A 25,081-nucleotide genomic window follows, 5' to 3' on the forward strand; every position below is an offset into this window, starting at 1 on the left:
AAGAGCCTGATTGGCCACAGGGTGGCGCTATTACAAGCCAAAATACATAAAAGGGGATAAAATGCAAACTTTGAATGGTCATATGTCATGCCCCGTTGGAGCTAGAGTCAGGACGCTTTGGAAGCATATATGTCTCATCAGGGTAAACAAATTTGCCTCAAGGAGCCATAACTTCGGATTATGTTAATTTGCAACAATTTTGCTTTTTTTGAAAAACACTTGAAATCTATCTCCTCCTAGGAAGTTTTGTTAATCTACATGAAGCACAGTATATAGAATCTAGCAATGAATATCTAAAGTTCCATCTCGGCATAATTTAGAAAACATAATGAAAATAGCCACTGTGAGCAATTGAATATTGCAGAGGGTGTGGCTTTTCACAAAAAGGCATATAACTTCTGAAGGAATGCATGGAACACCACAAAACGTTGTGTTCATATCAACAATGTCAGCCAGAGGCAAAGCGTCCATTACTGGGCAGATTAAACTGAATGAGGGCGCTAGAGAGCAAATTTCCTGTTCAGGCCTAACCGCTTGGATGGTATTTCCGAAAACAGATATAGTAGTACCAGACCATATCTTGAGGTAACTGAAGAAATATGAAGCAGTTAGGCCAAAGGGTGGCGCTATAACGAGCCGAAATTCTTAAAAGTGGCTTAAATGCAATTGATTGCTGTTGCGCCCCCCGTGGCTAAATGGGGTTCATAATGCTTGTATGCGTAGCTGATGGCATGCTCTACAACTTACTAATTGGGCACAACACTGTCAAATTACATTTTGAGGTTTATATAAGCATTGTTGTGCAAAGGGACCCCCATTGCACTTTCATTGTATTTTCATTGCTAGAATTAAACCAATGTGTCGTCTCTTCTTATATGAAGAATGTGCTTGTTTAACTGAAAAAATCAAGATCACTACAATTGAATGCATATGGACTCCACTTTAGTTTGACAGTAGTCATTCAGGTCAATTGGATGGAAATGTAGACCTTAAATTACATAGCCTACTTACACCAAATGTATGGGTAGGAGAGGGGCATTCTTCTGAAAACTGTGGTTAAGAGAGAAACAAGAATTGTGAGTGTTGTTCACAGATTGCTGAATTGTCAAGCTATCCCTGCAGTGATACTTGATGGTGAAGGTGGGTCTTCCAGGCAGATGGAAGGCCTGGAGAATGACCAGGTGGGATGTAGACATGCAGAGAAATAGGTCCTAAAAATATGTCCCAAAATAGAATAAATGTGTTGAGATGCTTAAAAGGACCTGACACTCACTTGACATCATCAGATGAATTAACTGTGAGTGTGGTTGTATGATGATGCTGTTGCATGAATTTAACCTGATGTACCTAGTCAGGCGACAAAGACAGTCACATGCATAGCTCAAATGTGGCTATGGCAGATGTTAGCCATGTTTCTGTTACACAAATGCTATCAGCGTTCGTAAACAATTGATGTGTGTACATCTTTAAAGTGTGCTTTAAGACTCTGGATATTGTTTAGGGCCATTATAAATGAACTGGCTTTTGTGGGAGTCTGTGTGAGAGAGGCATTTAGTGTAACATGTGACATAGTTAGAGAGGTGATAGTTGGAGAAGGGTGCAAATGAGAATAAACTAGGGAATGTTATGACAGGTTTGATGGGAAGGTTAGTTGTCCAAACAGATAGGAGTGCAGTGTTGTGTATTGTATGTGTCATGTGTGACAAACTGGATGGTAGAGTGGTAAAGAGTGTCACGTTTGGAAAGTGTACCTTTTGCACTCTATAGCTTACACACTTCAACCAGGGAGAGGGTTGTAGCCTTTAGCCTAAACACTTCATCCTTGGAGAGCGCATTAGCCCACAGACTACATAGCCTACTTACACCAAGTGTAGGGGGGGGAATTCTTCTGGAAACTGTGAGGTGTAGAGAGAAACAAAAGTTGTGAGTGTTCTTCATAGATAGCTGAATTATCAAGAAGTCCCCGCATTGAGACTTGATGGTGAAGGTGGGCCTTCCAGGCAGATGGAAGGCCTGGAGAATGATCATGTGGCATGTAGACATGCAGAGAAATAGTTCCTAAAACATATGTACCAAAAAAGAATGAATGTAATGAGATTCTAAAAAGGACCTGACTCACTTGACGCTGTCAGATGAATTGAATGTGAATGCAGTTGTATAATGATGATGATGATGATGATCATGGTGATGATTATACTGTTGCATGAATTTGACCTGATTCACCTGGTCAGGCGACATAGATGCTCACATGCATAGCTCCAATGTAGCTATGGCGTGTTTTGCTCGTTGGCTTTGATGCGTTCATTGTGCTTGGCCCCGTTATTGCTGCTTGCAGCTATATTTATTATTATTATTATTAGGGGCCAAGCCCCGAAGGGGGGCGAAGACCCTATTGTAATTAGGGGCCAAGCCCCGAAGGGGCGAAGACCCTATTGTTATTGGTAGTGTTATTATTAGGGGCCAAGCACGCAGTGCGAAGCCCCTATTGTAATTAGGGGCCAAGCCCCAAAGGGGCGAGGACCCTATTGTTATTGTTAGTATTATTAGGGGCCAAGCCCCGAAGGGGGCGAAGCCCCTATTGTAATTGATGGTATTATTAGGGGCCAAGCCCCGAAGGGGCGAAGACCCTATTGTTATTAGTAGTTTTCCTATTATTAGGGGCCAAGCCCCGAAGGGGCGAAGACCCTATTGTTATTGGTAGTGTTATTATTATTCTTTTTCCGCCATGGGAGCCTATCCCAGGCCCTATAGCCGATTGGTAACTTTTTACGAAACTTTGCAAGATGGTAGAGGCTTATGGCCCGAAGCCGTCCAGCAAGGCCCCGCAGCAGTGGAGCAAGTCTCACATTGATTGGCCAAAAGGGGGCGCTATAGCAGCCGACTGAAGTTGCGAACTTTGAACAGGCATATCTCAGGCCCCATTTAACCTACAGACATGACACTTTGCACACATATGTCTCTCCTCATGATGAACAAATTTGCCTCAAGGACCCATAACTTCCGGTTATATAGATTTTCCGCCATTTTGAATTTTTTGAAAAATGCTTAAAATCTATCTTCTCCTAGAGACTTTGACCAATCTGCATGAAATCCGTTACACACAATCTAGGGAACGATATCTAAAATTCCATCTCGGCAAAAGTTTAAAAAGTTAAATTTAACAGCAACTATGAGCCAATGAAAATGGCATGGGGCGTGGCTTTTCACATAAAGTGGTATACTTTCTTAAGGGTTGTGCAGAACACCACGCCACTTGGTAGACATCTGTGCAGATATAACCTGAGGCGGACACTGCATTATTGGCCCAATCAAACCAAATGGGGGCGCTAAAGAGCTCATTTTCAGTTTAGGCCTAACCGCCATGCAGAGCTTTCCGAACCACGGTACAGTGTTACCAGGGTATGTCTAATGGTCACTGGAGAAAGAAGAGCCTGATTGGCCACAGGGTGGCGCTACTACAAGACAAAATACATAAAAGGGGCTAAATTGCAAACTTTGAATGGTCATATGTCATGCCCCATTGGAGCTAGAGTCATGAAGCTTTGGAGGCATATATGTCTCATCAGCTTGAACAAATTTGCCTCAAGGAGCCATAACTTCAGATTATGTTAATTTGCAACAATTTTGCATTTTTTGAAAAACACTTCAAATCTATCTCCTCCTAGGAAGTTTTGTCAATCTACATGAAGCACAGTATATAGAATCTAGCAATGAATATCTAAAGTTCCATCTCGGCATAATTTAGACAACTTGATGAAAATAGCCACTGTGAGCAATTGAATATTGCAGAGGGTGTGGCTTTTCACAAAAAGGCATATAACGTCTGAAGGAATGCATGGAAAACCACAAAACTTTGTGTTCTTATCAACAATGTCAGCCCGAGGCAAAGCCTCCATTACTGGCCAGATTAAACTGAATGGGGGCGCTAGAGAGCTCATTTCCTGTTTAGGCCTAACCGCTTGGATGGTATTTCCGAAAACAGATATAGTAGTACCAGAGCATATCTTGAGGTAACTGAAGAAATATGAAGCAGTTAGGCCAAAGGGTGGCGCTATAACGAGCCAAAATTATTTAAAGTGGCTTAAACACAATTGATTGCTGTAGCGCCCCCCGTGGCTAAATGGGGTTCATAATGCTTGTATGGGTAGCTGATGGTATGCTCTACAATTTACTAATTGGGCACAACACTGTCAGATTACATTTTGATGTTTATATAAGCATTGTTGTGCAAAGGGACCCCCATTGCACTTTCATTGTATTTTCATTGCTAGAATTAAACCAATGTGTCGTCTCTTCTTATATGAAGAATGTGCTTGTTTAACTGAAATAATCAAGATCACTACAATTGAATGCATATGGACTCCACTTTAGTTTGACAGTTGTCATTGAGGTCAATTGGATGGAAATGTAGACATTAAATTACATAGCCTACTTACACCAAATGTATCGGTAGGAGAGGGGCATTCTTCTGAAACAAGAATTGTGAGTGTTGTTCACAGATTGCTGAAATGTCAAGCTATCCCTGCAGTGAGACCTGATGGTAAAGGTGGGTCTCCCAGGCAGATGGAAGGCCTGGAGAATGGCCATGTGGGATGTCGACATGCAGAGAAATAGGTCCTAAAAATATGTCCCAAAATAGAAGAAATGTGTTGAGATGCTTAAAAGGACCTGACACTCACTTGACATCATCAGATGAATTAACTGTGATTGTGGTTGTATGATGATGCTGTTGCATGAATTTAACCTAATGTACCTAGTCAGGTGACAAAGACAGTCACATGCATAGCTCAAATGTGGCTATGGCAGATGCTAGCCATGTTTCTGTCACACAAATGCTATCAGCGTTCATAAAGAATTGCAGGTGTGTACATCTTTAAAGTGTGCTTTAAGACTCTGGATATTGTGTAGAGCCATTATAAATGAACTGGCTTTTGTGGGAGTCTGTGTGAGAGAGGCATTTAGTGTAACATGTGACATAGGTAGAGAGGTGATAGTTGGAGAAGGGTGCAAATGAGAATAAACTAGGGAATGTTATGACAGGTTTGATGGGAAGGTTAGTTGTCCAAACAGTAACGAGTGCAGTGGTGTGTATTGTATGTGTCATGTGTGACAAACTGGATGGTAGAGTGGTAAAGAGTGTCACGTTTGGAAAGTGTACCTTTTGCATTCTATAGCTTACACACTTCAACCAGGGAGAGGGTTGTAGCCTTTTGTCTAAACACTTCATCCTGGGAGAGCGCAGTAGCCCACAGACTACATAGACTACTTACACCAAGTGTAGGGGGGGCATTCTTCTGGAAACTGTGAGGTGTAGAGAGAAACAAAAGTTGTGTGTTCTTCATAAATAGCTGAATTATCAAGAAATCCCCGCACTGAGACTTGATAGTAAAGGTGGGCCTTCCAGGCAGATGGAAGGCCTGGAGAATGATCATGTGGCATGTAGACATGCAGAGAAATAGGTCCTAAAACATATGTACCAAAATAGAATAAATGTAATGAGATTCTAAAAAGGACCCGACTCTCACTTGACGCTGTCAGATGAATTGAATGTGAATGCAGTTGTATAATGATGATGATGATGATCATGGTGATGATGATACTGTTGCATGAATTTGACCTGATTCACCTGGTCAGGCGACATAAATGCTCACATGCATAGCTCCAATGTAGCTATGGTGTGTTTTGCTCATTGGCTTTGATGCGTTAGTTGCGCTTGGCCCCGTTATTGCTGCTTGCAGCTATATTTATTCTTCTTCTGCCATTGAAGTCAATGGCAGCCTATAGAACGGAGTGGTAACTTTTTACCAAAATTTGCATGATGGTAGAGGATGATGTGCTGAGTCCATGGAGCACGACCCAGATCGATTAGCCAATAGGGGGCGCTATAGCAGCCGACTGAAATTGCAAACTTTGAACAGGCATAGCTCATGCCCCGTTTGACGTAGAGTCATGACACTTTGCACACATGTCTCTTCTCACGATGAACAAATTTGCCTCAAGAACCTATAACATCCGGTTATGTAAATTATCTGCTATTTTGCATTTTTTGGAAAACGCTTAAAATCTATCTCCTCCTAGAAAGTTTCACCGATTCACATCACGCTCGGTAGACAGAATCTAGGGAGCAATATCTAAAGTTCCATCTCGGCACATTTTGGAAAAGTTGAATGAAACAGAAACTATGAGCCAATGAAGATTGCAGAGGGCGTGGCTTTGCATGGCTTTTCACATAAAGGGGTATATTTTCTAAAGGGTTGTACAGAACACCACACACATTTTCAAGGATGTCTGCACATATAAACCGAGGCTAGCCCTCCATTATGGGCTCGATCAAACCCAATGGGGGCGCTAGAGAGCTCATTTCCCGTTTAGGCCTAACCGCCAGGCCAATTTTCTGAAACTTTTTACACTCGTACCAGAGCATATGTTGAGGTATCTTGTGAAATAGGAAGCAGATTGGCCACAGGGTGGCGCAATAACAAGCCAAAATGCTTAAAAGTGGCTAAAACGGAATCGATTGCTGTGGCGCCCCCTGTGGCCAAATGGGTTTTGTAATGGTTGTATGGGTAGATCATCTCATGTTCTACAACTTACTCATTGGACTCTTAATTACCAGATGTAAATTTGATGTCGATATAAGCATTTTAGTTAAAAGCCAGCCATCACTCTCTCAAAGACATATGACAGGCATATCTCATGCCCCGTTTGACAGAGTCATGCGACTTTGCCGACATATGTGTGTCCTCACGATGAACAAATTTGCCTCAAGAACCTATAACATCCGGTTATGGAAATTATCCGCTATTTTGCAAATTTTGAAAAATGCTTAAAATCTATCTCCTCCTAGAAAGTTTGACCGATTCACATGCCGCTCAGTACACACAATGTCAGGAGCAATATCTAAAGTTCCATCTCGAGACATTTTGGAAAAGTTGAAAAAAAAAATTATGAGCCAATGAAGTTTGCAGAGGGCGTGGCTTTTTACATAAAGTGGTATAATTTCTGAAGGGTTGTACAGAACACCACAAATTATTGCAAGCACGTCCTCACATATACCCTGGGGCTATCCATGCATTATTGGCCCGATCAACTCAAATGGGGGCGCTAGAGAGCTAATTTCCTGTTCAGGCCTAACCGCTTGGATGGTATTTCCGAAAACAGATATAGTAGTACCAGAGCACATCTTGAGGTAACTGAAGAAATATGAAGCAGTTAGGCCAAAGGGTGGCGCTATAACGAGCCGAAATTCTTAAAAGTGGCTTAAATGCAATTGATTGCTGTAGCGCCCCCCGTGGCTAAATGGGGTTCATAATGCTTGTATGCGTAGCTGATGGCATGCTCTACAATTTACTAATTGGGCACAACACTGTCAGATTACATTTTGATGTTTATATAAGCATTGTTGTGCAAAGGGACCCCCATTGCACTTTCATTGTATTTTCATTGCTAGAATTAAACCAATGTGTCGTCTCTTCTTATATGAAGAATGTGCTTGTTTAACTGAAATAATCAAGATCACTACAATTGAATGCATATGGACTCCACTTTAGTTGGACAGTAGTCATTCAGGTCAATTGGATGGAAATGTAGTCTATAGCTATAGGAAATTTGCAGTCTATAGCTTACACACTTCAACCAGGGAGAGGGTTGTAGCCTTTAGCCTAAACACTTCATCCTTGGAGAGCGCAGTAGCCCACAGACTACATAGCCTACTTACACCAAGTGTAGGGGGGGCATTCTTCTGGAAACTGTGAGGTGTAGAGAGAAACAAAAGTTGTGAGTGTTCTTCATAGATAGCTTACTTACACCAAGTGTAGGGGGGGCATTCTTCTGGAAACTGTGAGGTGTAGAGAGAAACAAAAGTTGTGAGAGTTCTTCATAGATAGCTGAATTATCAAGAAATCCCCGCACTGAGACTTGATGGTAAAGGTGGGCAATGTAGCTATGGCGTGTTTTCCTCGTTGGCTTTGATGCGTTCGTTGCGCTTGGCCCCGTTATTGCTGCTTGCAGCTATATTTATTATTATTATTATTAGGGGCCAGGCAGCGTAGCTGCTGGAACCCTATTGTATTTGCCTATATTATTATTATTATTCTCCATCTTCCACTGAAGTCTAACTTCCCGTGGACAAAAAATCACCAAAATTTGCACATAGCTCCAGTACTATACCCAAAGTCCTCAACCTGCATTGTAGGTCAATAAACCTGAAGGTGGCGCTACAGAAAGTCTAAAGTTTAAAACTTAAAAAATCATAACAAATCAGCCATGGGTGCTATCACTGTAAAACCACCATGTCAATGTAGTCCCAAGTGAGACAAAACTTTCGTACGCTCTGAACTTGCAGGAATTTTGAAGTCTATCACTCTGATTTCTTCATAAATTGTAAAACCTATCAAACCTATAGACTCCCACATTTTTTGTTCAATTGACACCAAAATTGATATACTGTATCTTCAGACTGTCCTTACCAAACGATCCTCACAGATTTTTGAAATATGAAAAATTGAGCCCACAGCACATCAACAAGTTTTACTGTTAACAGTTCTGTATACAGTTCCTATTAATTCTCTCCAAATCAATGTCTGATCATCCTCATAAAAAGTGACAACATTGGCTACATATCCAAGATGTAGTGTGATTTTTTTCAGAATTATATCTCAAAAATTGAATTTTTAAAAATATGTTTAATTCTGTCCTCTGAAACCAACACTTCATACAGAGAAAACTGCGTTACCCACAATCCAACGCAAGCTCCACGAATCGGAGACATCGCTGTTGGCAACCCTACCCAACCCCCGCCGAGGATTACAATGACTAAATCGATTGATTGGCAACTGACTGAGTACACAGCTGCTGAAGTTAATGTTCAATTATGAAGAAAAGCAAACAAAACCTGTAAAAATTAATAAACATATCTCATCCCACATTTTTCAATCAATTAACACCTAACTTGGTACACTGGATCTTCAGACTGTAATTCACAAACTCATTGACCAGATTGTTGAATTATCAAAATCGAACTTACAATGCATCAAAATGTTTTACAAATGTTTTACGATACGATACGAATGTACAAAATGAACATTGGAATGTCAACTTTCTTGTTGTCCTCCTATTCTCTCGCTTATTGCTCCTAAACTTGTCGGAAATTGCCTGGCCGCAGCTTTAATGTTCACTTGGTGTTCTGAAAAGTTGGCATATAGCCTACCTCCTCAGGATGACCTACCACCCATTGTTATGTTCAATTCATGGGTAGCGCGTCCTGTCAGGTAGGAAATGTTCATAGGCATTTCAAAATTTCCTACATGACACAATACGCTACTCATAAATTAAACACAATATTTTTTTAATCCAGCCATGATGTAGGCCCATAGGCCTACACAAAGCACGAGTTGGCTGTGACACACTAAATAGAAGCAGACGTTAATTACTTGTGTCTACCCTACTATGGGTCTAGAAGGCCTCATTGGATTAAAGGACAATGCTCGTTTTTGACAACCTGCACCTTATTTACGACATATTATAAGACGTTTGACTCACCGAGATCACTTTGGTGTAGTTCGGAGGCCTGTAGAAGAAATGTAAAATCCAGCGCGAGCCAGTATATCCATGTAATGGCGGTGATCGGGGCAACGAGAATGCAGCTTCTAAAAATCTATTTTCTGCCGCGAAACGGTTGTTCATCAATCTGTCTGGATGAATCGCTAGTTGTGCTTACATAGAGCATAACTGTTGTGGTTTTCACATAAACCAATAAGTGTGAATATTGACAACCACCAATCAACAACCACGCATCCAAATCAGGGAAGAGGTCATGGGGAGGAGGACAAAGTTGGTCAAGAGGTCAAGAGCAACGTTAGGCGATTACGAGCACCGTTGTAGTGGTGGACTGACTTCACTGAGTGCAGTAATTGGCCAATGGGTTCTGCCAAACCATCGCCTCCCACTCTATCCCATAGTGTCATTGGAGAGCTGGGCCATTCCAGCCACGCCACCCACACTAACACTGTTATGCTGGGCTGCGGGTTACCCTTGGAAACAAACAGATTGTGCTCACCAAGATCCGGTTAAAAGCTTTTAAAGAACGTCTCCCCGTGGAAGGAAGCTCTGCCTGCTCTGCTCAGCCTCTGCAGGAACCGGCATCCTCTACTCTCTCTCTTACCCAGAGATGGTGCTACTACAACCTCTACTCACTTTCTGAGGAATAGCTGATGTGTCCATTTTGCTCCAACAACAAAAAATATTGGTAGCTCAAGAAAGCTTGCTGCCACACCAGGGTTGCATAAGAGCAAAGGAATTCAAAGTGTTCACTGCGAAACAGAGTTGGCACTGCACGCCAGTCACGGTGGTGAACAGCTGCCAGGTTTATGTGTGCTCAGTAAAGCTTGATATGGCACTATAGGGTGCAGTGTTCAGGTTAGCCCCAGGCTTAGTGCTCAGTAAGGCTGGATATAGCACTATTTGGGGTGTAGTGTTCAGGTTAGACTATAATCCAGTGTCTGTTTCTCACTTGAGTTCAAGTAACAATATCACAATCCAGTTCTTATCCAAATATGTCCATTCAAGCTCCAGATGTCAATCAAATCCTTTGACTCCTCCCCTTTCCTCCTGCAGGCCTATGAGCTGTCCACGCTGACGGGCACACAGGTGCTGCTGCTGGTGGCCAGTGAGACGGGACATGTGTACACCTTCGCCACGCGGAAGCTGCAGCCCATGATCACCAGCGAGACGGGCAAGGCCCTCATCCAGACCTGCCTCAACTCCCCCGATTCCCCACCGCGCTCCGACCCCTCCACCGACCAGCGCATGAGCGCCACAGGCTTCGAGGAGACAGACCTCAGCTACCAGGTGGCGGAGGCCGACGGCTGCACCGAGGCCACCAAGGTGAGGGGGAGTCGCAGAACCCTTAACTGTGGAGCACGCTCTGGGGTACCGGGCTACCAGCATCCACACTAACTCTGACCTGTCCATGGTTGACTGAAAAATAAAACAAATCAGGCCAGGTCAAACCTGGCTTATGTGCGTGGCTGGCTTGTTTCTGTTCAGGACTGGTAGGACGGAAGCTAGTCATGCCACTGAAATAGTTGTGAATTGAAATGACATGAAATAATGTCTGATAAATTAAGATGGGTCTTGTCACCTGGACACATCAGTTGCAAAATGTTTACAACAGCATTTGTTTAGCTAGATATAGACTAGAGGAGTTTCGCTCAGCATAGACGGTAATCTCTGAGACCCACGTGGGAGTCCAATGCTCTGACCACTACTCTACTTGTGGAATTTTAGGTAAGGGATAAAAAGGTTGGAGTGAAAGGATGATTGTGTGGAGGTTTGGGGTATAGTCCCATAAAGTCATCCACACCGGGTCTTAAACCCTGGTCTCCCGGGTGGGAGTCCAATGCTCTGAACACTACTCTACTTGTGCAGTGGAGATTGGCGGGTTGGTTTTGGTGTCCTCCTTCCAGTCCCTAGTGTGGTTTGGGGTTAGAATAAGGGTTGGGATTGGGACATGATCTGACTTATAAGGCAAGGGGTAAAGGTTGGAGTGAAAGGATGAACATGTGGAGGTTTGGGGTATAGTCCCATAAAGTCATCCCCACTGGGTCTTGAACCCTGGGAGTCCAATGCTCTGACCACTATTCTACTTGTGCAGTGGAGGATTGATTTTGGTGTCATTCTTGATTTTGGTGTGCTGGGACTACTGACTCTTGTGGTTCCAACAGAGAGATGCAGGCCAACATTACCGGGAGGGAGGGAGGGAGTGATAACCCGACAAATGCTAAACTAGCGGCGTGGCTGGCTCATTGAGAATGGGGTGCTCTTAGTCTTAATGACTGCATTACAATTTCCATGTATTTTCTTAGGCCTACTCTATCCCATAATTTAGCTAAGAATATTGTGCCAAACTCTGTTACTGCTGGAGTGACTGGGGTTTGTAGGGAGTGAGTAAGTGAGCAAGTCACCTATTTAGGGAAGTAGAGCCAATGTGGTTGTAAGACTTAATCCTTTCTAAAATCCCACCTTGTTTGATAGTAGATCTAAGATGCAGCCATCATTTCACAATAAAAACCTTGACACTAGCATTGCCTGAGTCTGATGCATCTGTGAATAGAAACTTCCTATTCACATCTTGCAGAATGGATGAGTGCTGTTGGTTTAGGTTTACGGTTAGGGTCTGCAATGTTCAGAGGCAGGTGCTGGGTTAGGGTAAGGGTCTATATTGTTCCTCTCAGGTACTGTGCCACACTCCACCAAGGCAGACCAAAGGCTACTTGACTGTTTTTGTCCGGTGTGGTTTTTGTCTGGTGTGGCTGCTGTAGGAACATGCATACGCTACACAAACGCATCTGAAAACCCTCACCCTACATTGATAAAAATAAGATTGAGCCTCTCTGTCCATATATGGTGTTGTTTCCTCCAGTATCCTTCGCTTGGCAGAGGACTGGTTGCATTCCATATGAGCTGCAGCTGTTTTGGTAACCCTTATTTTCAGCGGAACATGCTTCACATTTAGTACCTGCTACCACTACCTCATTGTTGTGCTGAGCAGATAGTGAGATACTCCCAGCGGAGATGGAGAGATATATCTCCATAGCCATAACCCTAACGGAGAGGGGGAGATATATCTCTATAATCCTAACCCTAACTGAGAGGGGGAGATGTATCTCTATAATCCTAACCCTAACTGAGAGGGGGAGATGTATCTCTATATTCCTAACCCTAACGGAGAGGGGGAGATATATCTCTATAATCCTAACCCTAACGGAGAGGGGGAGATATATCTCTATCTTCCTAACCCTAACAGAGATCAGGGGAAGTCTAGACAGTAATTCAGACCGCAGCAGCCAGACACCCACCATGGGCTAGTCCAGCGCTTCATCCAGGCTGGCTGTCCAACCCTGAAAGAGTGTTGCAGCGAGAAGCTTGAACCTTGTGAACCCGTTTCACATAGTTTGCTCTCGAGGCTGAGATAAACGGTGAGTTTGCTCCGTTACGGGATTCCCTGACAGGACGTGAGTCATCGGGGCCCCCTAGGGGCTTGTTTACGGCTCCCCCCTAACCCCTCCCCCGCCCCCACCCCCTGTACAACAAATCCTGGCGCTCTTGAATTTCATACAAAACAGGTGAAGCATGTTAACCTTTTCTTTTGTCCAAATATTTTCAGCTATCCCGCACCTACAGTAGTTTGGTGTAGAATAACAAAGGTCACTAGGCATTTCTCTTAGCGTGTAGGCCTATGGGAGGCCCTCATCTAACCAGGGCTCTAAGCTAACATTTTTCACTAGGAGCATGTGTGCTCCTAAATGAAAAAATTTAGGAGCACAGAAAGAAATTTATCAGCGCAAAGGAAATTTTTCAATAACACTTTTATTAGCAACACACACATTAGGCCTACTGCCAACAACAATAAACAATAATAACCTGATCACCATAGGAGCTCTCATCCTCTCCTACTATACTATTCCCACACTTCATCAGGTGCATTGGTCCTGATGAAGACTATAGCCTTCTATTCCCACACACTTTATGTGCATTGGTCCTAATGAAGACTATAGCCTACTATTCCCACACACTTCATCAGGTGCATTGGTCCTAATGAAGACTATACTATTCCCACACACTTCATCAAGTGCATTGGTCCTAATGAAGACTATACTATTCCCACACACTTGATCATGTGCATTGGTCCTAATGAAGACTATAGCCTACTATTCCCACACACGTCATCATGTGCATTGGTCCTAATTAAGACTATACTATTCCCACACACTTTTATCATGTGCATTGGTCCTAATGAAGACTATAGCCTTCTATTCCCACACACTTTATGTGCATTGGTCCTAATGAAGACTATAGCCTACTATTCCCACACACTTCATCAGGTGCATTGGTCCTAATGAAGACTATACTATTCCCACACACTTCATCAAGTGCATTGGTCCTAATGAAGACTATACTATTCCCACACACTTGATCATGTGCATTTGTCCTAATGAAGACTATAGCCTACTATTCCCACACACGTCATCATGTGCATTGGTCCTAATTAAGACTATACTATTCCCACACACTTTTATCATGTGCATTGGTCCTAATGAAGACTATACTATTCCCACACACTTCATCATGTGCATTGGTCCTAATGAAGACTATGGCCCAATCCCAATACCCCCCCTTAGCCCTAGCCCTTGGCCCCACCCCTACATTTTGCACATTCACGCGTAGGGAAGTGTGTCCCATCCCTTTTAGCTTCTAGGGTTAGGGTTCTAGGTCCACGAGCATATCGAGGGCTAGTGGACGTTCAAACAGCTCTCCAAAACTAGGGTTTTCAGATGCTGACTTGAAACTGAGGGGTAGATGAAAATTCACACAATGCTTTGCGAACTTAGACAGGGATATGAAACACAGCTGCCGGTGCCGTGAAAAAACGTGGGAAGAAAGCCCAATATCTTCGCAAATAATCATTCAAAAATTGTAAATTGGATCGTTATGACATGCATTTCAGAAAAAAAACGCTTTTTACGATGTCAACGGCATTTCATTGCGTTTTGATGTAGATCCAGTAAGTTATTGGTAGGCTACGGTGCAATGATGAATCTAATCGAATCAATAGAACTTTGTGTAAACAACGACTTTTGAGTGACGGTTGATTCGACTCCCCCCGGGCCTCACCGAATTCCTCTCTCTCCTTGGTTCCATTTTGCCGGGCAAAATACGATTGAATGGGCTTCATTTTCTTAATTTTGTTAGGGTTACTGGCAGCGGCATTCGGCCTCTGCACAATCGTTTTTGAGTGAGGGCAGCTGAGCTGTCATCGCGCGTCATCACAAGAGTTCTGCGCGTTGCAGGTTGCAGTAGTGGGACTAGTGGGAAAATAAAGTTGTGGGACTTGTAGTTTTGTATACGGGTGCACGAAACTTTGACTCTAGTTTGATCCAATTTGCATGGATTTATTTTAGACACAAATGCGAGTGAAAAAGTTGAAAACAGTACTCGCACAGTGCTCCTAAATGATTTTTTCTGATCGCACAAAACTATTTTTATTCGCAAATGCAAGTAAAATGGTCGCACCTTAGAGCCCTGCTAACACTTAGTGAGAAAAGAGTGAACAATTTGAGAAAAGAGTGAACAATGTGCAATCAAAACTGATATCCCATATGCAGCCTACTAGATAAACTACAGCAAATTCTAGAGACTAGAGTAACTTGACTAGAGAAAAACAGTCTAAGACTACATGATTTTATTGGTCTTTCACGGTGGTCACCATGTCAGATTAGGCGATCACAGTTGCATAATTCTTGCCGTGTCGTTGCTGGGACACTGGCAACACTACACGAATGACCGCGACCAATCATCGTATGCTGTCTTTCACAACCATGCACGTCATTGCGCGAGTTCAGATAGTCTGGTCAAGTAGATTCAGTCATGGAAGAAACACTGTATTCAAGCATTATTTATACTCAAAATTATGGTGGCGGGTGTTGTGCCAAATAATTCTGACTCCCCTTCAGTATCTTTGAGTTTTGAGTTATCTTTTGTCTGTCCAAACCATGATATGTAGGCTACCACAACTAGGCTATATCTGCCTCATTAAAACTACTGTTGATACAGTTGAAGTATTACGTTTTTGCCTGGGATTCATCCCTTTTTATCTACAGACTCAGTAGCGTACCATCCAGTGACCTAAAGATTTACATTTTTTTTACATTTACTTTAGTCATTTAACAAACGCTTTTATCCAAAGCGACTAACAATAATTGCATTTAACGTAGGAAGAGCCAATGTACTACTACTTGCCAGAACTCACAAGTGCATCTTCTTTCTAAAACAAGTGACTAAGAGCATAATCTAGTGCTGAAGGCAAAGTGCAAGAATCGCAATCTAAAGTACAGTGCAATATAATATAATACAATAAGTGCTTACGTGGGAGGATTGTTGTAGTACTTCTTGAAGAGATGAGTTTTGAGCCTGCGACGAAAGATGGGCAGCGACTCTGCTGTCCTGACATCAGTGGGCAGTTCATTCCACCACTGCGGGGCCAGGACAGAGAAGAGCCGTGACCGTGTCGATCGACCGCAGGAGCCTCGGAGTGACGGGGCAACCAGTCGCCCTGAGGTATCAGAGCGTAGCGGTCGGGAGGGGGTGTAGGGTTTGACCATGGCCTGGAGGTAGGAGGGGGCTGTTCCTTTCATTGCCCTGTAGGTTAGCGCCAGAGTTTTAAACTGGATGCGAGCCGCTACAGGGAGCCAGTGTAGGGAACGGAGGAGGGAAGTTGTGTGGGAGAATTTGGGGTGGTTGAACACCAGGCGAGCAGCAGCTTTCTGGACAAGTTTGAGGTTTAATGGCTGACGCCGGTGCCCCAGCGAGGAGGGAGTTGCAGTAGTCCAGGCGGGAGATGACCAGGGCCTGGATGAGTACCTGCGCCGTTTCATTAGTGAGGAAAGGGCGAATCCTCCTGATGTTGTAGAGCATGAATCTGCAGGAATGTGTGACGGATGTGACATGTGAGGAAAATGACAGTTGGTCATCCAGGGTCACACCCAGATTCCTCGCAGTCCGAGTCGGGGTCACCACTGTGTCTTCAATGGTGATGGCCAGGTCCCGGTGCGGACAGCCCTTCCCCGGGAGAAACAGCAGCTCAGTCTTGTCCAGATTGAGCTTGAGGTGATGTGTCGTCATCCACTCCGAGATGTCAGCCAAGCACCCAGCTATGCGTGTCTCCACTTTTGTATCAGAAGGGGGAAATGACAGAACCAGTTGGGTGTCATCGACATAGCAGTGATAGGAGAAGCCTTGCGAGCGAATGACATAGCCCAGAGATGTAGTGTAGAGGGAAAACAGGAGAGGACCCAGGACAGACCCTTGTGGAACCCCCGTAGTCAGACTACGCGGTTCCAACGTCGACCCTCTCCATGTCACCTGGTAGGAGCGGCCCGTCAGGTAGGATGCAAACATGGAGTGTGCAGAGCCAGCGATGCCTTTCTCCTCGAGGGTGGAGAGGAGGATCTGGTGGTCTACCGTATCAAATGCTGCTGACAGGTCTAGGAGTATCAGGACAGAGGAGAGAGAGTTCGCTCTTGCGGCATGGAGTGACTCGGTTACTGCAAGGAGGGCGGTCTCTGTCGAGTGGCCAGCCTTGAACTCGGATTGGTGGGGATCTAGGAGGTCGTTCTGGCGGAGGTACGAAGACAGTTGGTTAAAGATAGCATGTTCAAGTGTTTTGGATAGAAAGGATAGAAGGGAAACCAGTCTGTAGTTTTTGACATCAGAGGGGTCGAGAGATGGTTTCTTTAGGAGGAGGGTGACTGGCAGTCTTGAAAGCAGAGGGAAAGCATCCTGATACAAGAGATGCATTAATGAGGTGGGTTAGGAAGGGAAGGAGTTCGGGTGCAACAGACTGAAGGAGAGTCGAGGGAACAGGGTCTAGGGAGCACGTGGTGGGGCGGTTAGATGTTACAAGGTTGAGGGCCTCGTTGGGGGAGAGGGGAGAAAAGTGGGATAAGGTGGGGCGTGGAGAGGAGGGGGGAGCAGGGAGGCGAGAGAGGGTGGGGGGGTGAGTTTCGTGCACGGAGCGTTGACCGGGGGAGGGGGGTAAGAGGATCTGATATTGTTAACTTTCTTGTCAAAGAAGTTGGCGAAATCATCAGGGAGAAGGGAGGAGTTGGGAGTTGAAGGTGGGGGCTGGAGTAGTGAAGAGAAGGTTTCAAAGAGTTTTTTAGGATTGGAAGCAGAGGTTAGGATTTTAGAGCGGAAGAAAGCTTTAGCAGCAGACAGAGGAGGAGAATGTGGAAAGAAGAGATTGGAAATTAAGAAAGATGCAGGGCTAACCACAATAGGCTATGACTTAATGTAAATGTAGACCTACCTATTACTTGTAAAATATTATGTATAGTCTCTTATTCCAAGTGCTCTCATCGTTTATTATTGTGGATGTTATAGCAGTAGGTAGCCATAGGTTCACATTGCGATGTGGTCATTTTAAAACCTAAAATAGCCTCTCTTTTTGTGACAAGTTGCTCTTCTTGTGATGTCCTGGTCTTTACCAAGTGGTAGAAACTATAAACACTTGTTTTTTCAGAAGAGGAGCACAGATCAAACTAAACGTGAAAGGGAGTGGGATTCTGCCAGAGAGTTGGAATTTGGCGTAAGCTGTGTTGCTCAGAGTCAAAGAAGGAAAATAAAATAAAGGAAAAACAATTGTGGACCCGTTCCTGGGTGTCACGAAGAGGACAGTATGGGCTGTCTATCCTTCAAGGAGAACTTGAGGTAACGGATGTGTTAACATGTAAAGAACACTGTCATCCTATAGGTCACCATCAAGGTACATCGTAGGCATGGTCGCAGGAGATGTCAGACTAGGCAGGAAAAAAAAAAAAAATCTGACATGCTAGACTTTCGTCTGGGTGTCGTAGGGCGTCCCAGACGCCAAATACGGCCCCATTGACCATATTCACATGGCGAACATTTTGCTCTTACGTCACGCTCAGGGTGGGCGAATGCGGAAGTATCCATAGTCTACAAGTTTGTAATAAAAATAACACTTCAAGATTCGAAATAGTCCGAAATAACATTCAGAATACACTACTGGAATTACAAACTCATGATTACCGGACTCTGTTTTTCACCGCGGTAGTTTTCACATTATGAAATACATGGACGGGAATGAGCTGATGACTAAGGCGCTCCTATGTATTTCATTTCAATGTGAAAACTACTGCAGTGAAAAACAGAGTCCAGTAATCATGAGTTTGTAATTCCAGTAGTGTATTCTGGATGTTATTTTTTACTTTTTCGAATCTTGAAGTGTTATTTATATAACGAACTTGTACTATTGGTCTATGGATACTTCCGCATTCTCATACCCTGAGCATGACGTAAGAGCAAAATGGCCGCCGTGTGAATATGGTCAATGCAGACAAGAATCTCTGTTCCTCCAGGAAATATCCTCAGCATCGGAACACGAGAAATTTGGCTCCAAACAATGTGTTTGCATCTTAGATCAGTTCTTTGTATTGAACATTTTAAAGGAATATCCACAATCACCAATCTAATTTTTAGAAAGATAATCGCCCGATTTCGTTCTCAGGTCGATCAGTCCCAATATAATTCAAAGACTATTGCACACGGCAACCTATGTACCAGCATTCATTCTGCGGATACATAGTAACAGAATGTTGCAGACCAGCTGGAATATAAAAGGTTCAATCTCCACGCCTATCCCCTTAGCTGTCAACCTGCATGCGCTTGCTCAGTAAGACCCTTTACCACCTGGTCAGACATGGCTGTTCTCTCTCATGCTACTTTTCCCCAAATACATTTTCATGATCTCAAATCTTGCTCCTACTAACATTCGGTCATAATGATGTTTGTGTACGATGAAGAACAATTACTTTCCAATGTCTTGCAGAATTCCCACCATGCATTGCTTAGCATTGTCTACAGCAACTATAGTAAAGTGAATCTACGCCTCGGTAGAGCTGGATATAACTGCGAGTTCGTATAAAACCCTACAGAGTTTTACAGGTCTAGGGTTAGAGTTGAAACCCTACAGACGGTTTGCTGGGAAGCTATTAATACATCAGGACAAAGCAGGCTGCTGCCTTTTGGCCATGTAAGCTGGGTGTCACCACACCATTTGACATCACATGATGTTTGTTTGCGAGTCTAGAACTATGTGGAGACCTACTTTTCTCAAGCTAACAGAGGTCTGACAACAAGCCACATATTGCTTTGTACTAGTTTGCACCTCACACACAACTCAACCTAGTTGGTGGATGTTTGTCTGGCTCCCATCTCTGTAGGAGAGTCTGGGAATGTCTGGCTGGGTGCTGTTACTGCACCAACACAATATTTACCGGAGGACTAGAGCTTCAACTGCACTGTCTGTCAACTCAAGATCCGTAGTCCCTGGCGCCCTTGGATATGTAAGCCATTGTAGTCTGTGCGGCCTCAGACTACCAGCTGTTATGAGAGTGTGTAGCTACCAGTGCTGTAGTACTCAAGTCCAGGGGCCTCATTTATAAACGTTGCGTAAGTACAAAAGCGTGCGTAACCCATGCTGAGCAACTTTCTACGCAACCTTCGGTATTTATAAAAAATGAGCTGAGCGATAAGTTGGCGGAAGGTGTGCGTAACTCTACGCACACTTCGACCCTCCTTTAACTACGATAAGCACGTTTCTGGAGAAAGGGGAAAACGCGACTCCGATGGCAGAGGGATGAAACTCGGGAAAGTCTGCGAAACACATGACATATTGAATAATAAATACATCGGTCGCTGCAAGAAACCCTCCAATGTGTCACACAGTTTAAACGGAATCAATCGCCACCGTAGCCTAATCACGAAACAATGTCGGCATTGCTTTGGATGTGTCTGTGAATTGACCCATTTGTGTCATAATATAATGTTATGTTGTAGGCCTATTCATGTTTAGGCTATCCCGAGAAGCATCACGGGCAGTAGCATATGAATAAAAGCCACATTACGTTGATAACACAACACGACACGAGCCTATAGGCTTATCATAGAAATGATTCCGTATGTCGATAGCCTACAACTATAAGGCCAATACTGCACCAAACAAATGTTGCATTCGGCGTTGAAGTATATTTATTCAGTTAATCATTTATTTAGTTAATTATTCGTATGTTTAATTATCCACCTATTCATTCGTTAATGTATTTATGTATTTATAGCCTATATTTGATTAGGCTTTTATGTAAACCCGAATGACCACTGAGGCAAGCCGCAATGACAATGATGTTGACCGGTGAATGGAAATGTCCTACTTGAGGCAACTGTAGGCTACATTAGGCTATATTGTACATCATCATATATCCTCATATTGTCTTATGATTGTCATGTAGCAGGCATACGAGGAATGTGGGCCTAAAAACGCATGTCATCCCAATGCTCACATGCCGCTTTGGTAGAATTAGCTGTGCGCAAAACAGCGCATGGAGGTGATGCGTCTCCAAGTTGTAAGAACACAAGGGAGCAAGTTAGATTATTAATTTGCCGAATCGTCATGTGTGTAGCTATAATTACGCTTTATAGAATCACATGAAACTCATCCATGGACCCCATATATTTACAAGACCTCGATACAGGCACTGATATAGCTGGATTATAGTAGGCCATGACGCACGGGGCCTTGGATATGCCGGTACTTGGCACAGATGTGCTAATATGTGCTTGGCTATCCCACAACATCCATTAGAACACGCAGCTTCTATATGCCTACAGAATGTTTTGAGAAAGTATGTGAAATGCATGATATCCCGGAAAATACACAAATTTGCTGCTGCAAAGAACCCTCAGATCTGTCGTACAGTTAAATTGGGGATACTTGCCTTAAGTAGTAACTATAGGCCTACATGTTTGCATTGTTATGGATGTCATTGTAAATTGACCCGTTTATACCTTGATAAGTAGGCATTTTATTCATGGGCCACCCTGTGAAGCATTAGATTACGTGCAATATAGATCCAAACCCCATTACCCATGCAACAACACTATAGGCGTATAATGATTATCAGTTTGGATAAGCAGCCACCTAATAAGGCCTACCGCACTAAACTAATGCCAATATAGCCTGCATGATAGATAATTCATTATAATCTAAATGGGACCACTCAGGCCTAACAGGTGCTCTTATCAGTCGTGCACATGTGAAATCATCGTTCCGAAAAGATCCTTTTGCGGCGTCTCTACCTCGTTGACCAATACCTCCACCTCGCATCGGTAAATGTATCTTTCTCTTTCTGCCTTTTGCACTCGGCTCCATTGTCGTTGCATATGTATAGGCGTATCACTGACCATTTATAGGCAATTGTGGGCGTTAATTGGGGTGTGATCAGAACGCGCGTTCACGTGCGCCAAGTTAAGTGTTGATTGTGATTTATAAAGGGCAGCTGGCATAGGCGTGCCTGAGTGAACATGGGTTGTGATACGCAGCGTTTTATAAATCGGAGATTTTTTGTGCGTATATTTTAGTACTCACTTAGCTAAGCTAACTTAGTTACGTGGATTCTACGCAATGTTTATAAATGAGGCCCCAGGACTTGGACTACAGTGGCATCTGAGACAGTTGACTAGTCCCAAATACAGACAAGGGAAGCCGGGACAGTCAGGGTAGTTTGCACCGTACTTGAATATGCAGTCAGTGTGAGTAGGGTGATAGAAAACTTGAAATCTGACCCGCAGATTTGTATGAAGCTGTGGAGCAGGTGTGGGTCCTCCAGGTCTCTTCTGAGAGGGTGCTCAGCTAGTCAAAGTCATGAACAGAATTTCCCAAAATGGGAAGATGGCAGCACTCCTGTGACATAAAGATGCAAGGGCTGAGGCTCAAATCATACTTTATTAGAGTGCTGTTGACGTGTACCTGCCAAATGCCTTCATCAGAGCATGACTGGTTGTGAACATACACCTCTTTTTATATTGCATGTCATTATTGGGATCATCCCCACCTGTGTGGGGAGGCACAATCTTACATAGAAGTAGAACACATAGACATAGATTCAAAATGCATAGAAGTGAAACATATTCAGACTCATAGGACATTTTCACAGATGCATAGGCAAGGAAAACTCATCATTACAACATTTACAGAGAGCATTTCCCCACAGTGAGATCTCACTAAATAGCAACACTGAAACAAAAGTTGCACTGTTGCTATAAAACAACCAAAAAGCATAGAGTATATGGCAAAGTCATGAATGACAAATGGTGTTATCTACAAGTGCAGCTACAAAAAGGGTTTAAATGTAAGATCATAATTTAGACCATGTGGTTGCATAGTGTTAAATTGACTACAGTTGCAATCAAAATTATTCAACACCCATGGCATCTTAGGCTTATTGGCAAAATTAAAAAATCCTCAGCTGTTTGCAATAAACAAAGTAGACAAGAACAGTTGAAATAGTTCAATATATAACATTGAATTTAATTGTTTTTTATCCAATTCACCCTTCGCTAAGGCCCGTCCCCCTTAGTTACTTTTGCTAAGTCCGACAAGCTTTTGGAGCCAGCATGGCGCCCCCACTGTTGCGAACTGCACTCCCTGGAGAAATGGTGTCTAATTTCTGGAAAAACTAAAAAGCGATTTCAGACAGAAGCAGACAGAAGGGTCTACCATATGCATTTGAAGGATATATTCAGGATGTCAAACTGACTCGGCAACGAAATCACGGTAAGGAAATAGAGTAAGGCTAAAGCCTACAGATCAGAGTGGACCACCGCATCACCTGGCGATTCAGAGGACAACGACAGAGGAGCAACACTGTTCCTGTAAAGCTGGGTAGGTCTTCATCCACTATTACAGTCATTAAGAAGCAAAAGCAGTAGGCCTATATAATGTTATATTCTGTAGTAAGTTAGTTGTGAGTTAGGTGACTAAGCTTGCTAGTGCCACAGATAGCTAGCCATAGGGCCTATGTAGTCGCTTACTTTAAGCTAATTTAGGTTAACAAGCTAACATCTGCTTAAAACAGCATAACATTTTACAGTTAAAAGTAATTACCATGGAGCAGAAAAAGCTGTGCCTGTTGATCTTTGAGGGGTTCAACTGGATTTGAGGAGGTTCACATAGCTTTATCCACAGCCTAGACTTTTAAGGGTTTGATTTTGGTTTTGGAAAGGAAAAAAACATATACCTCCTTCCTACCTCTCCGAGTAACAAGTGTCACTATTATTACACGTGCCTCAGGCACAATGGTTAACCATAGCGAGCTAAAAGTCCACAAAACCAGTTAAGAAAATGTGAAACTTTTACATTGGAGTCAACAGAGCACCGCCACGAAAGTGTTGGACCTCTGTCGGAGCTTGTCCTCTGCTACACTGTGACTGGCCAGTCTGCGTTTTGGGGGCGTGGCTTAGTGAAGGGTGAATTTCAACACAAAATGCTACTTTTAAAGGGGAACGCCGCTGTCATAGCAAGTTTAGCTCAAATGTCGCTTTGTCCTTAATGAAACCGATCGGTACACACCAACATTTAAACGATCTGCAGTAGTAAGCTAGCTCCTTTTTCCTCTGTGCGCGCACCCCCTTTATAATGGAGGTCTATGGGCCTCTGCTAAAAACTATGATAAACATGCATTTTCAAGGCATTTGCAGAAATTCAATTGAAATTTCAATCGGTTGCAGAGGGGTAGTGTAAACCTTTTTATAAACCTATCAAGTATCATGTAAACGATGAAACAGATTACTCTCTAGCTGTGTTCTGGCTGCGCTCTTTCTGCGCATGCCCTCAGTCAAAGAGGACGTATGTCTATGGTGAGTGAATTGCTTCCAAGCAGAACTGGACTACAGCGGAGAATTCGTTTTTAATCCAAACACAGAACTAAACATTATTGGTGCCTAAATGGCAGGAAATTAAGGAATAACGACCACAAAATGTTCAGTAGGAGAGTCAGTTAAGTTGTTGCTTCATTAAGAGCACCACAATAACAGACGATTGATATCCATTAGCATATATAATATAAACACTTATATAAACACCACAACATATTAGACCACATCCCATGTAAACAGTTGTCCCGAATCTTTAATCGGATTGAATTAAATCAGATTGAAAAAAAAGTGTGCATGTAAATGCAGCTAGTGTCTAAATTTGTACTGTAGATCACTTCTTGAAGGATATTGTTACAGCATTACCCTCATACTTAAAAGACATCAGAGATCTGCTAAACTGTTGAAAAGACCTGTCAACCCCAATACTCTTTTGGTTACGATGGATGTAACAAGTCTGTATACCTGTATACCTCATGACATTGACATTGATCTGGCAACTGTGAAAGCATTACAAACCCGTCCAGAATCTGAGAATCCTCTCAATGCTTTCCTTTTGTGAACTGTTGTGAACTTGGTTTTATCTAAAAACTATTTAATGTACAACAACAAATACTTAATACAAACCCTTGGCACAGCTATAGGGACTCCTGTTGCCCCTAGTTATGCCAACATTGTAGTTGGTGACTGAGAAAATGGCTGCATTTTCAGTGACACAAATCCATTTGCTTCTAAAATTTAACTTTGGAAACGATACATTGACAACATTATTTGTTTTTATGAATCTGATGTT

General features: G+C 43.2%; 1 protein-coding gene across 1 annotated transcript in view; it reads left to right on the forward strand.

Annotated features, from left to right (window-relative positions):
- LOC311311419 (serum response factor-like) overlaps nucleotides 1-25,081 on the forward strand; it is a 62,463-nt gene that overhangs the window by 19,671 nt on the left and 17,711 nt on the right. Inside the window, exon 2 of the mRNA XM_084441129.1 lies at nucleotides 10,615-10,884. Within this exon, the coding sequence (XP_084297255.1) occupies nucleotides 10,615-10,884 (270 nt within the window). The remainder of the gene's footprint in view (nucleotides 1-10,614; nucleotides 10,885-25,081) is intronic.

The sequence above is a fragment of the Borostomias antarcticus genome, assembly GCF_949987555.1.
Source record: "Borostomias antarcticus genome assembly, chromosome: 7".
NCBI lineage: Eukaryota > Metazoa > Chordata > Actinopteri > Stomiiformes > Stomiidae > Borostomias > Borostomias antarcticus.